Here is a 12,771-nt window from a genome sequence, read left to right as displayed (position 1 = left end):
TGGTACGGAATATCTTCTTCTTCTCTTCCTTTCGGCTTCTCCCGTTAGGGGTCGCCACAGCGTGTCATCTTTTTCCATCTGAGCCTATCTCCTGCATCTTCCTCGAAAACCTCAACTGCCCTCATGTCTTCACTCACCACATCCATAAACCTTCTCTTTGGTCTTCCTCTCGCTCTTTTGCCTGGCAGCTCCATCCTCAGCACCCTTCCACCAATATACTCACTCTCTCGCCTCTGAACATGTCCAAACCATCGAAGTCTGCTCTCTCAAATCTTGTCTCCAAAACATCCAACTTTGGCTGTCCCTCTGATGAGCTCATTTCTAATCCTATCCAACCTCCTCACTCTGAGCGAGAACCTCAACATCTTCATTTCTGCTACCTCCAGTTCTGCTTCCTGTTGTTTCTTCAGTGCCACTGTCTCTAATCCATACATCATCACCACTGTTTTGTAAACTTTGCCCTTCATCCTAGCAGAGACTCTTTTCTCACATAACACACCAGTCACCTTCCGCCAGCTGTTCCAACCTGCTTGGACCAGTTTCTTCACTTCCTTACCACACTCACCATTGCTCTGGATTGTTGACCCTAAATATTTGAAGTCGTCCACCCTCGCTATCTCTTCTTCCTGTAGCCTAACTCTTCCCCCTCCACCTCTCTCATTCACGCACATATATTCTATTCTTCATTCCTCTCCTTTCCAGTGCATATCTCCATCTTTCTAATTGTTCCTCTGCATGCTCCCTGCTTTCACGGTATATCAGAATATCATCTGCGAACATCATGGTTCAAGGGGATTGCAGTCTAACCTCATCTGTCAGCCTATTTATTACCACTGCAAACAGGAAGGGGCTCAGAACTGATCCCCGATGCAGTCCCACCTCCACCTTAAATTCCTCTGTCACACCTAAGGCACACCTCACCATTGTTCTGCTGCCATCATACATGTCATGTACTATTTTAACATACTTCTCTGCCACACCAGACTTACGCATGCAGTACCACAGTTCCTCTCTTGGTACTCTGTCATAGGCTTTCTCTAGATCCACAAAGACACAACGTAGCTCCTTCTGACCTTCTCTGTACTTTTCCACTAGCATCTTCAAGGCAAATAATGCATCTCTGGTACTTTTTCTAGGCATGAAACCATATTGTCCTGAGTCTAGCCTCCACTACTCTTTCCCATAACTTCATTGTGTGGCTCATCAACTTTATTCCTCTATAATTCCCACAGCTCTGAACATCCCCTTTGTTCTTAAAAATGGGAACTAGAACACTTTTCCTCCATTCTTCAGGCATCTTTTCGCCCGCTAGTATTCTGTTGAATAAGTTGGTCAAAAACTCCACAGCCATCTCTCCAAATTGCTTCCATACCTCTACCGGTATGTCATCAGGACCAACTGCCTTTCCATTTTTCATCCTTTGAAGTGCTTTTCTGACTTCCCCCTTACTTATCATTGCCACTTCCTGGTCCTTCGCACTTGCCTCTTCAACTCTTCCTTCTCTCTCATTTTCTTCATTCATCAACTTCTCAAAGTATTCTTTCCATCTATTTAGCACACTACCGGCACCAGTCAACACATTTCCATCTCTATCCTTAATCACACTTACCTGCTGCACATCCTTCCCATCTCAATCCCTCTGTCTGGCCAACCTGTAGAGATCCTTTTCTCCTTCTTTTGTGTCCAACCTGGTGTACATGTCTTAATATGCCTCTTGTTTAGCCTTTGCCACCTCTACCTTTGCCCTACGTCGCATCTCGATGTACTCCTTTCGCGTCTCCTCAGTCCTCTTAGTGTCCCACTTCTTCGCTAATCTCTTTCCTTGTATGAATCACTGTATTTTGGGGTTCCACCCCCAAGACTCCTTCTCCCCTTTCCTACCAGAAGACACACCAAGTACTTTCCTGCCTGTCTCTCTGATTACCTAGGCTTTCGTAGTACAGTCTTCCAGGAGCTTCTGCTGTCCATCGAGAGCCTGTCTCACCTCTTTCCGAAAGGGCGAACAACATTCTTCCTTTCTCAACTTCCACCACATGGTTCTCTGCTCTACCTTTGTCTTCTTAATCTTCCTACCCACCACCAGAGTCATCCTACACACCACCATACTATGCTGTCGAGCTACACTCTCCCCTATCACTACTTTACAGTCGGTAATTTCCTTCAGATTACATCGTCTGCACAAAATATAATCCACCTGCGTGCTTCTACCTCCGCTTTTGTAGGTCACTATATGTTCCTCTCTCTTTGGGAAATAAGTGTTCACTACAGCCATCTCCATTCTTTTTGCAAAGTCCACCACCATCTGTCCCTCACAGTTCCTTTCCTGGATTCCAGACTTACCCATCACTTCTTCATCGCCCCTGTTTCCTTTTCCAATATGTCCATTACAATCTGCACCAATCACAACTCTCTCGCTGTCTGGGATGCTCAGAATTACTTCATCTAGTTCCTTCCAGAATTTCTCTTTGAACTCGAGGTCACATCCTACCTGTGGGGCATAGCCGCTAGCCACATTATACATAACACTCTCAATTTCAAATTTTAGTCTCATCACTTGATCTGATACTGTTTTCACCTCCAAGACATTCTTAGCCAGCTCTTCCTTTAAAATAACCCTTACTCTATTTCTCTTCCCATCTACTCCATGGTAGAATAATTTAAACACTGCTCCTAAACTTCTAGCCCTACTACCTTTCCACCTGCTCTCTTGGATGCCCAGTATATCAACCTTTCTCCTAATCATGTCAACCAACTCCTGAGCTTTTCCTGTCATCGTCCCAACATTCAAAGTCCCTACACTCAGTTGTAGATAATACAGTAATACAGTATATTAAAAAAATGTCAAAATATCACTGCTAAATACAAATTTCCATCATGTAGCAGTGACTTATAAGACAGACAAGTCAAAAAAAATAACTGCAATATGCTGCAGTAGGTGAATCACCTGGAAAGAAAAGCTAACGTGTATTGTTTGTCACATATACTCTTTTGATGTCATACCTCAAGTTCTCAATCTAAAGTAAAAAAAAAAGTACTGTTCCAATACTTTTGGAGAAGAATATTATGAAGAAAAGTGCAAAACTGAAGATTAATTCAGGAAGCAGTCATCAATACATACTCTGTTCAATCCCATTTGAATAAAATATTGTGTAATTTGTGATGAAGCCTTGTCGTTTGTTTTGAGGAACTTCATTCCATACAATCTCCGCTTTATTTCTTCCTGGTTTACCATTCAGTCGAACAGAAGGGCCTTCCAAAGGAACTGTAATACAAAAAGATAGAGCATCAAGAATAATCAACCACAATTATTTAGATGCAATATGTTTGAGTAAAACTAGGACATATAACAGAGATAAAACTGAGAAGAACTAGATGAGTCAAAAGATTAACCAACTAAAAATGTGCACCCCTCCAGGAAGCAGTCACTTTATCGTGGTGGAGGATGTTGTGCGCCCCGATGATCCGAGGAGTTAAGTTGTTTGGGGCTTCACGCCCCTGGTAGGATCACCCACGGCAAACAGGTCCTAAGTTAGGGACCAGACAAAGTACGACAAAAAGACCCCTGTGATGAAAAATATGAATGGTTTGAAGTTTCCTTTTCTTGGACGTCTGTCACCGGGGCCGCCCTCTGGAGCCAGGCCTGGAGGTGGGGCTTGAGGGCAAGCGCCTGGTTGCCGGGCCTACGCCCATGGGGCACAGCCTTAAGCAGTAACATGGGTTCCCCTAATCACCACCTGTGGGAGTGGCCATATTGGTTGGGTGCAGTGTGAGACGGGTGATGGCTGAAGGCAGGGACTTTGGCGAATCCACAGAAGCTGGCTCTAGCTGGTGAGAAATTCCGACTAAATATAGTCAGGCTCGCCTCCACACATTGGTTGGGCTTTGGTACCAGTCCTCTTGAGAGGGACTGGACCAATGTTCCCTTTAATTTTTTACGTGTCTGAGCAAGCACACTAGGCCGTGAGTGCTCCCTCTGACTGCTGTGAGCGACACCAGACATATGCACAGTGGTCAATCAGTCAAATACATACCAAGCCAACTATTAACTATAAATTTGAAATGTGGCTTCCAACTTTGTTCAATTAATTTGTAACCCACAATGATATCCCCCCTCTGCTTTTCTTGGTGTAAAACTGAATTATTGCTTGCAGAATATCTTTCGCAACGCATGTTGAAAAATGAATGATGCTCCCAAACAGTTTTAGGATTAATGTTATGTTGAATCCTATATTTAAACTACAGAACTAGCTTTTGGGCAATGTATCGTCTGTGCTTTCATCCAGGATCAGGCTGTGCCCAGGTGGAATTTTAAAATTACACACCATCTCATCCTGCACTTTATACTTTGGCTTGAGACCAGACCTTTTTTACTCAAAGAGAAAAAAGAGAAAATCTCATCCAGTTTCACCACTTTTTGTTCTATTATTCACATACCCGGGTGTTTGTAATTATGAGTGTACCCCTTTAAAATGGAGGGAGCGGTGTCAGGTAAACTAGGGAGTACAGTGTGTGGCTCGGTGCGGCCGAGCAGCAGCTCTTTGTGAGAGGCAGTGTGGATGAAGTGTTTAAAAAAAAAAAAAAAACTAAATCAGGCCGTGGTTCACTGAGCTGGCTCTGTTTTCCTTTGTGCTGAGAGTCCGACTAGTGCGCAAATGCACAGTTGCACAGCTTAGAGGGAACACTGGACTGGACTCTCTTCCAATCTGGAGTTGCCCACGGGGAGAGGCGGCAAGCAGATGTAGCGTCTACATTGGGGTTCAACCGGGTGAACGAGAGGGGAGCCTCCCTCTGCATATTATGATGCTTTATAATATGCCAGTGGATTTAAATTACAAACAAAAACCGTTTTTCTAACTTGTAGAAAGTAGGTAAAATTTACTTTCATTAGCTCCTTTTCCACAGTACTTTATTTTCCAAACATCTTTACAGAAAAAAAATGAGTTTCAGATTTGTCTAAAAAAAAATATATCCACAGGAGTGTCTCTAACTAAAATGTTGCCAACAAACCGATCAGAAGTTTCCAAAGACATGGCATCATCATCATTTTCAGTTTTTTTTTTAGATTAAAGGTTAATACAATTTAACAAGTTTACATAACTCAAAACACTCGTTTCACAAATCATCTTTTCCTCATTGAAATTGATTGAAATGCCAATTATCCCTTCCAGCTTCTCCCCGCCAAATTCTTTATATAAATATGAAAAATAGTATTGTACTCCATAAACACATATATCAATGATGAAGTTAATTCAATGGAAATTTTGCTGCTCTTTCAAGTGTATGCACATTGGCCACATGTGGGCAGTACAATACCAATACAGAGGGAGAGAGTCAAAACTCTATAAGCTACAGCATTGTTTGATAATTTAGGATGAGAATAAAGAATATAGTCCTGAGTGCTGTAATGTCTTTCTAGATATGTTATTCCAGAATGTGTGTTCAAATATCCGCTCCTTTAATTTACCAGCAGTGTATTGTCTGTGCTTTCATCCTGGATCACGCTGTGCCAAGGTGGAATTTCAAAATTACACACCATCTCATCCTGCACTTTCTACTTTGGCTTCAGACCAGACCACCGGTTTAACCACCTTTTCTTCAATTATTCACATACTCTGAAAGTCAGTGCATCTTAAAACAACAGCATTTCTTTTTAATTAATTAATATCAAAAGTAAACATCAGCAGCATGTCTAGCTCGTCTTTGCTCTACGATGCCCGGACTGTGCTGGTAACTAAAGCAGCGGTGGTGGACGGTGTCATTATAAAACACATAGATGGGCTGCGTAAGTACTGTAACATTTGTAATGGAAGCGCAGGGGGGTGTAAGGTAAACTAGGAAAAAGACTGTGGCGGAGGAGCGATCGTTGTTAGAGAAAGTTACGTGTGTTGTCTAAAAGAAACCATTGGCAGGGGATTTTCATTTTTCACAGTACGTATGTGAATTGTGGCATTGGACGTAACAACCAGTCATCCCTCATTGATTGAATCACATTGCAAAATGCCACAAACTGAATAGTTGTATGTTATACTTTGAATTTGCATTGGATTCTTATTTTTTTCACGCAATGCAGAATATCTGTGAAGAGACTGCATCAGCGGTGCACAATTGCGCACACATGCTGTTTAGAGGGAACATTGGCTGACGTCTTTTTTTTTTTTTGGGGGGGGGGGGGGAGAGAGAGCACGCCATCCCGTGATCGACCAAGACTGCCGGATTGACGCATTGAGCACCCGTGTTAACCAATCGATGGCATTATACCTTGTCTGTTACCAATAATCTAAGAAGACTCTAACAGACTTCACACGGATTTGAAGGCCCCACTGCACTTGAAAACTATACAACTGATTTCCACTAAGTGTCATGGTTCATTTTACTTCAGAACATTTCCTTGCGTTGTCAATGTGATGGGCCCAAAACATTAAACCTAAAGTTTTCCACTTTTCAGTATCCCATACTTGGGTAGTGGTCAGAGTGCTATGTTTTGTACCCTTGTGGAGAGTGGAGCAAGACAACATTTTCTGATCAGTGGCTGCATTGGCAGCATTGGTAGTCATCTTTGATTTTTAAATGGAATTGTGAATTATAATGGGAAGAGGTTGCAAAGAAGCATTGCTTGTTCACATGCTCTGTCAGCATAAAACACTACACTGAGTTAAAATGCAAAACTGATCTGAACTGCACTATGGTGAAAGAAATTTATCACATAGTGGAACTGTCAAGATTTAAGACATGAGGAGCATAGAGCCTTACCTCCTTCCTCCAGAAAAGCTTCTACACTTGCTGGTTTTCCAACCCATCCAGAGTATATTGGATACACAGATATGCTGTAGGAAATGAATTTCTCTATGTTGGCTATATGTAGGAGAGATGAAGCATGTTTTAATTATTGGAAAAAAAATGAGACCACAATTTTAAACAAGTATTTAAATCAAGGGTGTCGAACTCATTGTACCTCAGTGACCACATGGAGGAACATCTATTACCGAGAGGCCAGTAAATGATGGCCTATACATATGAAGTTAGATACTTATATACTTAACTTCATGATTGTTTTCTCGGTTTAACTACAGTCCAAAACAGTACAAGTCCATCATCATTATTAATCATAAAACGGTTTTTTTCTTTTTTTTTTATGTTTGTTCATTTTGCCACTGTCTCTAATCCATACATAATGGCCGGCCTCACCACTGTTTTATAAACTTTGCTATTCATCCTCGGAGAGACTCTTATGTCACATGCCACACTGGACACCTTCCGCCAGCTGTTCCAACCTGCTTGGACCAGATTCTTCACTTCCTTACCATACTGACTATTGCTCTGTAATATTGACCCTAAGTATTTCAAGTCGCCCACCCTCGTTATCACTTCTCCCTGGAGCCTCACTCTTTCCCCCCTACACCACTCTTATTCACACACATATATTCTGTTTTACTTCAGTTAATCTTCATTCCTCTCCTTTCCATTGCATGCCTCCATATTTCTAATTGTTCCTCCGCCTGCTCACTGCTTTCACTGCATATCAGAATATCATCTGCAAACATCCTGGTCCAAGGGGATTCCAATCTCACCTCACCTGTCAACCTCTCCATTGCCACAGCAAACAGGAAGGGGTTCAGAGCTGATCCCTGATGCAGTCCCACCTCAACCTTAAATTCTTCCGTCACACCTACGACACACTTCGCCATTGTTCTGCTGCCCTCATACATGTCATGCACTATTCCAACATATTTCTCTGCCACACCAAACTTGCGCACGCAGTATCACAGTTCCTCTCTTGGTACTCTGTCTCTCTAAGTTCCTTTCCCGGATGCCATACTTACCCAACACTTCATCACCCCTGTTTCCTTCATCAACATGTCCATCACAATCTGCACCAATCACAACTCACTCTGTGTCTGGGATGCTCAGCACTACTTCATCTAGTTCCTTCCAGAATTTCTCTTTCGCCTCGAAAAACATCCTACCTATGGAGCATAGCCACAAATCACATTAAACATTACACCTTCAATTTCAAATTTCAGCCTCATCACTGGATCTGATACTCTTTTCACCTCCAAGACATTCATAGCCAGCTCTTCCTTTAAAATAACCCCGACTCCATTTCTCTTCCCATCTACTCCATGGTAGAATAATTTAAACACTGCTCCTAAACTTCTAGCCTTGCTACCTTTCCAACTGCTCTCTTGGATGCACAATATTTTCCCCTAATCATCATGTCAACCAACTCCTGAACCTTTCCCGTCAAAGTCCCAACATTCAAAGTCCCTATACACAGTTGCATGCTCTGTGCATTCCTCTTCTTGTCCTGCCGACAAATCTGCTTTCCTCCTCTTCTTTGTGTTAGACCCACATTTGCTGAATTTCCACCGACGCCCAGCAGGTTACCAGTGCCGGGGGCGGGCGTTGTTAAACCAGGCCACGACCGATCTGGTCTGGTATTCTTTAGATGAACGCTCATCTTTGTTTGGTACAGTTTTACGCCGAATGCTCTTCCTGACGAAACCCTCTGCATTTATCTGGACTTGGTACCGGCCTACAGATTGCGCTGGCTTGTGCCCCCATAGGGCTGCATTCTTGACCTTACTTTGCCCTGGAATAAACGTTTGCTTGCCAAACATAATTGCTATTGCACCATCCAGTGGATGCAATCAGAAGTTGCTTTTCTTGAAATTTTTTGGCTCATTTTGTGTTCATGTCCATGCCATTGTTTTATACTTTACTAAATCATCTTGCGGGCCAGATTAAACAGGTTTGCAGGCCGTACATTTGACACCACTGGTTTAAATACTATATTTTGACTTTTGTAAAAGAAAAGGAAGTTACCTTTTATAGAAGTTTGTTGGGTGCCTTTGTCTTCCCTCAGCCAGTCTATCCCATTAGAACTAACCCACTCCACTACATATCCTGTAACAGCTGTAATGTTGGGGGGATTCCATTTTACTAAAAGTTGGTCCTCTCGTGGAAGCACATTAAGATCCTCCACTGGGTAAAGCTCTGAAATGTATATCATAAAATACGTCCTTATTTTAGCCGTTGAGAAATTTTAGAAATGACAATAGACAACATAAAGGCAGATGGATTTTTCAAATAAAGTAAGATTCTCATCACGCAACAAACAACCACAATGAGTTGATCTAGTCAGTACCACTTGAGTTGTTAAGAGTACAATACAGTTGACTATTTAATTCTTATACCTCTCCATCCTACTTAAATGTAACATATTTGTTGAAATATACCACCTACCATGGGCTTTCTCTGGGATGCCAAGTGAAGCCTGAGGAGACTCCCCCACAGAGTTGATGGCTGTGATGTAAACTCTAGCTGAGTTGTTGTCCGACAGGGTAATCTGTTTTAAAACAGTGAGCTTCTTGCTAGGGAAGCTGTCTGCCTCTGACCAGTTGACAGGGATATTTTCCCATGACATATTTACATTCATGAAGTTTTCCTTTCGGGTTTGAATCTTTATCTTGAAGCTTGTTATTCTTCCATTTGAGAACATAGGATTCTGTCATGGTAAAGTAACACATTGTAATTAAAAAAAAATAAAAAATGCACAATTCAGGGCGAATCTAAAATAAATGCTGAACAGAGAAGCCATTTTATTTGACAGTTAACTACAATCATAAAAAACATCCTTGAGGGGGGTATTCCCTAGGGCTTTAAAGGATCAGAATTTTTGGAGCTGATCGCTGACCATCGTGTTTAGCGTAGTATATACTGAGCATCTTCAAAAGTATTTTACAGTCCACTGACTCCCAACCTTTGTGCTGTGGCACATTAGTGTGCCATGAGCAATCTTCTTGAATGCTGTGGAAAATTATTAAATTTTTATTTAACTGTTAAAAAAAAAAAAGTTTCATTTACAAGAAATAATGTATCTTTGTTCCTCTATTTATTCCAGTGAGGCATATTGACAGAACAGACAGAACAAATAAATTGTATTCTATTAGATGTCGGGAAGTCCATACAGATAGTAGTGTATATTTTTGGGACATTGTTATATGTTGGTGTGCTGAGAAAAATTGCTACCGTAAAATAAGTGCCTTCATGCCATAAAGGTTGCAAATCACTGTTCTAGTCAGGTCATGTATTATGATCTGTCAGATCAACCCAGAGACTTGTGAGAATGATGCGACATAATGCCGGCACGTTTATGTACAATCGTTAGGGCTAGCACTAGCTTGCTAGGCTACATCAGTGTTTTTCAACCTTTTTTGAGCCACGGCACATTTTTTACATTGGAAAAATTTTGTGGCACACCACTAACCAAGAATGTTACAGAATGACACTCTGTATAGTATATTTAATTACAATATAATTTCTCAATTGATTTATACTCAGTCAGTGTGAAACCTGGGCCTGTTTAGATGAACATAAAGCCTGGCAGGAATAGAAGAAAGACACACACGAAGCTCTTCTTCAACAGCTCTCAGTCTCTCTCTGTTTTTAGTTTTTATAGCAGTTGTGCTTGAAAAGCTCAGCTCACACAGATATGTTGTGGGAAATGGGAGGAATGTCAGAACAGCTTTGTTGGCCAGAATGGGGAACTCCTTGGCAGCAGTCAACCAAAAACTGTCCAAAGGAAGTTCAGCAAATCTTAGTTTTAAACCACGATCCTGTTTCAGTTCAGTTCGTTCCTCCTGCTCTTGTAAAGTCATGTCCTTTCCAACAACTGTTACCGAGCTGTATGGGTCCCTTACCCAGTCAAAGCATTCAGTGGAGGCTGAAGAGAAATAAAATGACTTCTCCTCAAGACTTTTCAAATGTTTACCTATTACCTCAGACAGTGCAGCAGTGTTGCTTTGCCGTTTGTCTGTGAGCGGGAACATCCCCAGGTTGGCACGTTGCACATGTTGTTGCCAGAGATGCACCTTTAAACGGAATCCATTTATTTTATCTGTGCTTGTAAGCAGGTTTTCATTTCGGCCCTGCATCCTTGTGTTCAGTTCATTAAGATGATGAAATATATCAGCCAAGTATGCTAGCTTTGCGCACCACTCATCACTTGCAAACAGATTTGAGTAATCAGACCTCTCATTTGTCGGAAACATTTTAAGTTCCTCTCGCAGCTCATACACGCGGGTCAACACCTTACCGCGCGACAACCATCGGACCTCCGTATGGAGCAATAAGGCTTTATGCTCCACTCCCATTTCCTCACACAGAGATGGGAATATACGGCTTTTCAGAGGTTGTGTCTTTACAAAGTTCACTATCCGCACCACATCGTCCAAAAAAGGAACCAGTTCTGCTGGTAAAGTCTTAGCAACGAGGGCCTCAGGGTGCAAAAAACAGTGCGTAACAATCAGATCTGGGTTTCTTTCCTTCACTCTACTCACGAAGCCTTTGGTGCGCCCGACCATGGCTGCAGCTCCATCAGTGCACACACTTGTGCAGTTTTCCCACGTATGTCCTCTCTGGTCAAGATATTCCGATGTGACCCGAAAAATTTCCTCTCCAGTTGTTTTTTCTGGCAGTGCCTTGCAAAAGAGGAAGTTTTCTCTAATGGCATCTCCATCCACAAAATGCACATTGGGCAAGAGCTGAGAATGTCAACTAATATCCGTAGACTCGTCAACTTGCAACCCAAATTTCCTACTGATGCGTATCTTTTCCAAAACATGGCTTTCGATGACTGTAGACATGTCATCAATACGCCTGGCAATTGTGTTATCAGAGAGCGGGACTTTAGGTATGTCTTAAACCGCATCAGGGCCGAGCATCTCGTTGACAATGGCTTTACAGGCAGATGGTATTAATGTCTCTGCCACAGTGTGCGGCTTTTTTGATTTAGCAACAAGTTCGGCGACTAGGTAACTAGCTTTGAGCGCCTTCTCATTTACCTTTGTGGTTTTTCTCATAAACGTTGCCTGTTTCTCTGTGTTTACACGCAGGCGAACAAAATAGTCTATCGGCTTGTTTTGAAGCGACAGATGTGTCGTTTGGAGATGGCGTTTCAGCTTGCTTGGCACCATGCTGTTGGATAGCTTCTCGCCACACATGAGGCATAACGGAATGGGCGTCGTCTCATCCCCGGTGAAAGTAAATCCAAACGAAAGATAGCTTTCACTATATTGCCTTGAGCTCACCGTCTTCGCTTTCTTTTTCCCGCCACTCATACTAGGGCCTTCATCCGGGTCAGAATCTTGTCCAGGGCCCAGTTCGGAGTTTGCAGTTGTCCTTTTTAAAAACTTCTCCATGACTGTCACCACGGCCTCTCAGGTGCATCACTAATTCTCTTGGAGGAACGAGGCAATCAGCTAAGTGTTGCCACATGGACAAATATTACATTATTCTGCCAGCCTTTACAGCACGGGCACTGGACAATGACATTATATTTGCAGAAAATTATTAATAAATGTTAATTTAAAAAAAAAAAGTGATATTGGATAATTTCTCTCTCGGCACACTAGTGTGCCGCGGCACAGTGGTTGAAAATCACTGGGCTACATAACATTTTCTTGCCTGCTTGTGAGCCATATCGCATCAAAAGTATATGAACATACCTCAAGCATTCCTTAGATAAACATACTTTCCGAAGCACTGGTGACCACCAACGGTGCTTTTCCACATTTTGTAGTACGTGTGGCAATGTCATCGCTATGGTAATGAGTGCATCCAGTTATGATTGAGTTGACAAAATAAAGGTTCCGTCCCATGATCATAAAAGATGTGATGCAAGGATTTTATTGAAGTATTCAGATATAGTGAAATCATGAAAGGCCAAATTTGTCTTATAGCTGATCCAGGCATTAGGTGTTGTGTGTCTTT

General features: G+C 42.1%; 1 protein-coding gene across 1 annotated transcript in view; it reads right to left on the bottom strand.

The window, feature by feature from the left end:
* The window catches only part of il6st (interleukin 6 cytokine family signal transduce), a 57,971-nt gene that overhangs the window by 16,517 nt on the left and 28,683 nt on the right, over window positions 1–12,771 (bottom strand). Inside the window, exons 9-12 of the mRNA XM_061801858.1 lie at window positions 9,244–9,505; window positions 8,824–8,994; window positions 6,751–6,852; window positions 3,119–3,262 (exon numbers count right to left, since the gene is read on the bottom strand). Of these exons, the coding sequence (XP_061657842.1) occupies window positions 3,119–3,262; window positions 6,751–6,852; window positions 8,824–8,994; window positions 9,244–9,505 (679 nt within the window). The remainder of the gene's footprint in view (window positions 1–3,118; window positions 3,263–6,750; window positions 6,853–8,823; window positions 8,995–9,243; window positions 9,506–12,771) is intronic.

Source organism: Syngnathoides biaculeatus, chromosome 17 (genome assembly GCF_019802595.1).
Source record: "Syngnathoides biaculeatus isolate LvHL_M chromosome 17, ASM1980259v1, whole genome shotgun sequence".
NCBI classification, from domain to species: domain Eukaryota; kingdom Metazoa; phylum Chordata; class Actinopteri; order Syngnathiformes; family Syngnathidae; genus Syngnathoides; species Syngnathoides biaculeatus.
This window is presented reverse-complemented; position numbering and strand designations above follow the sequence as displayed.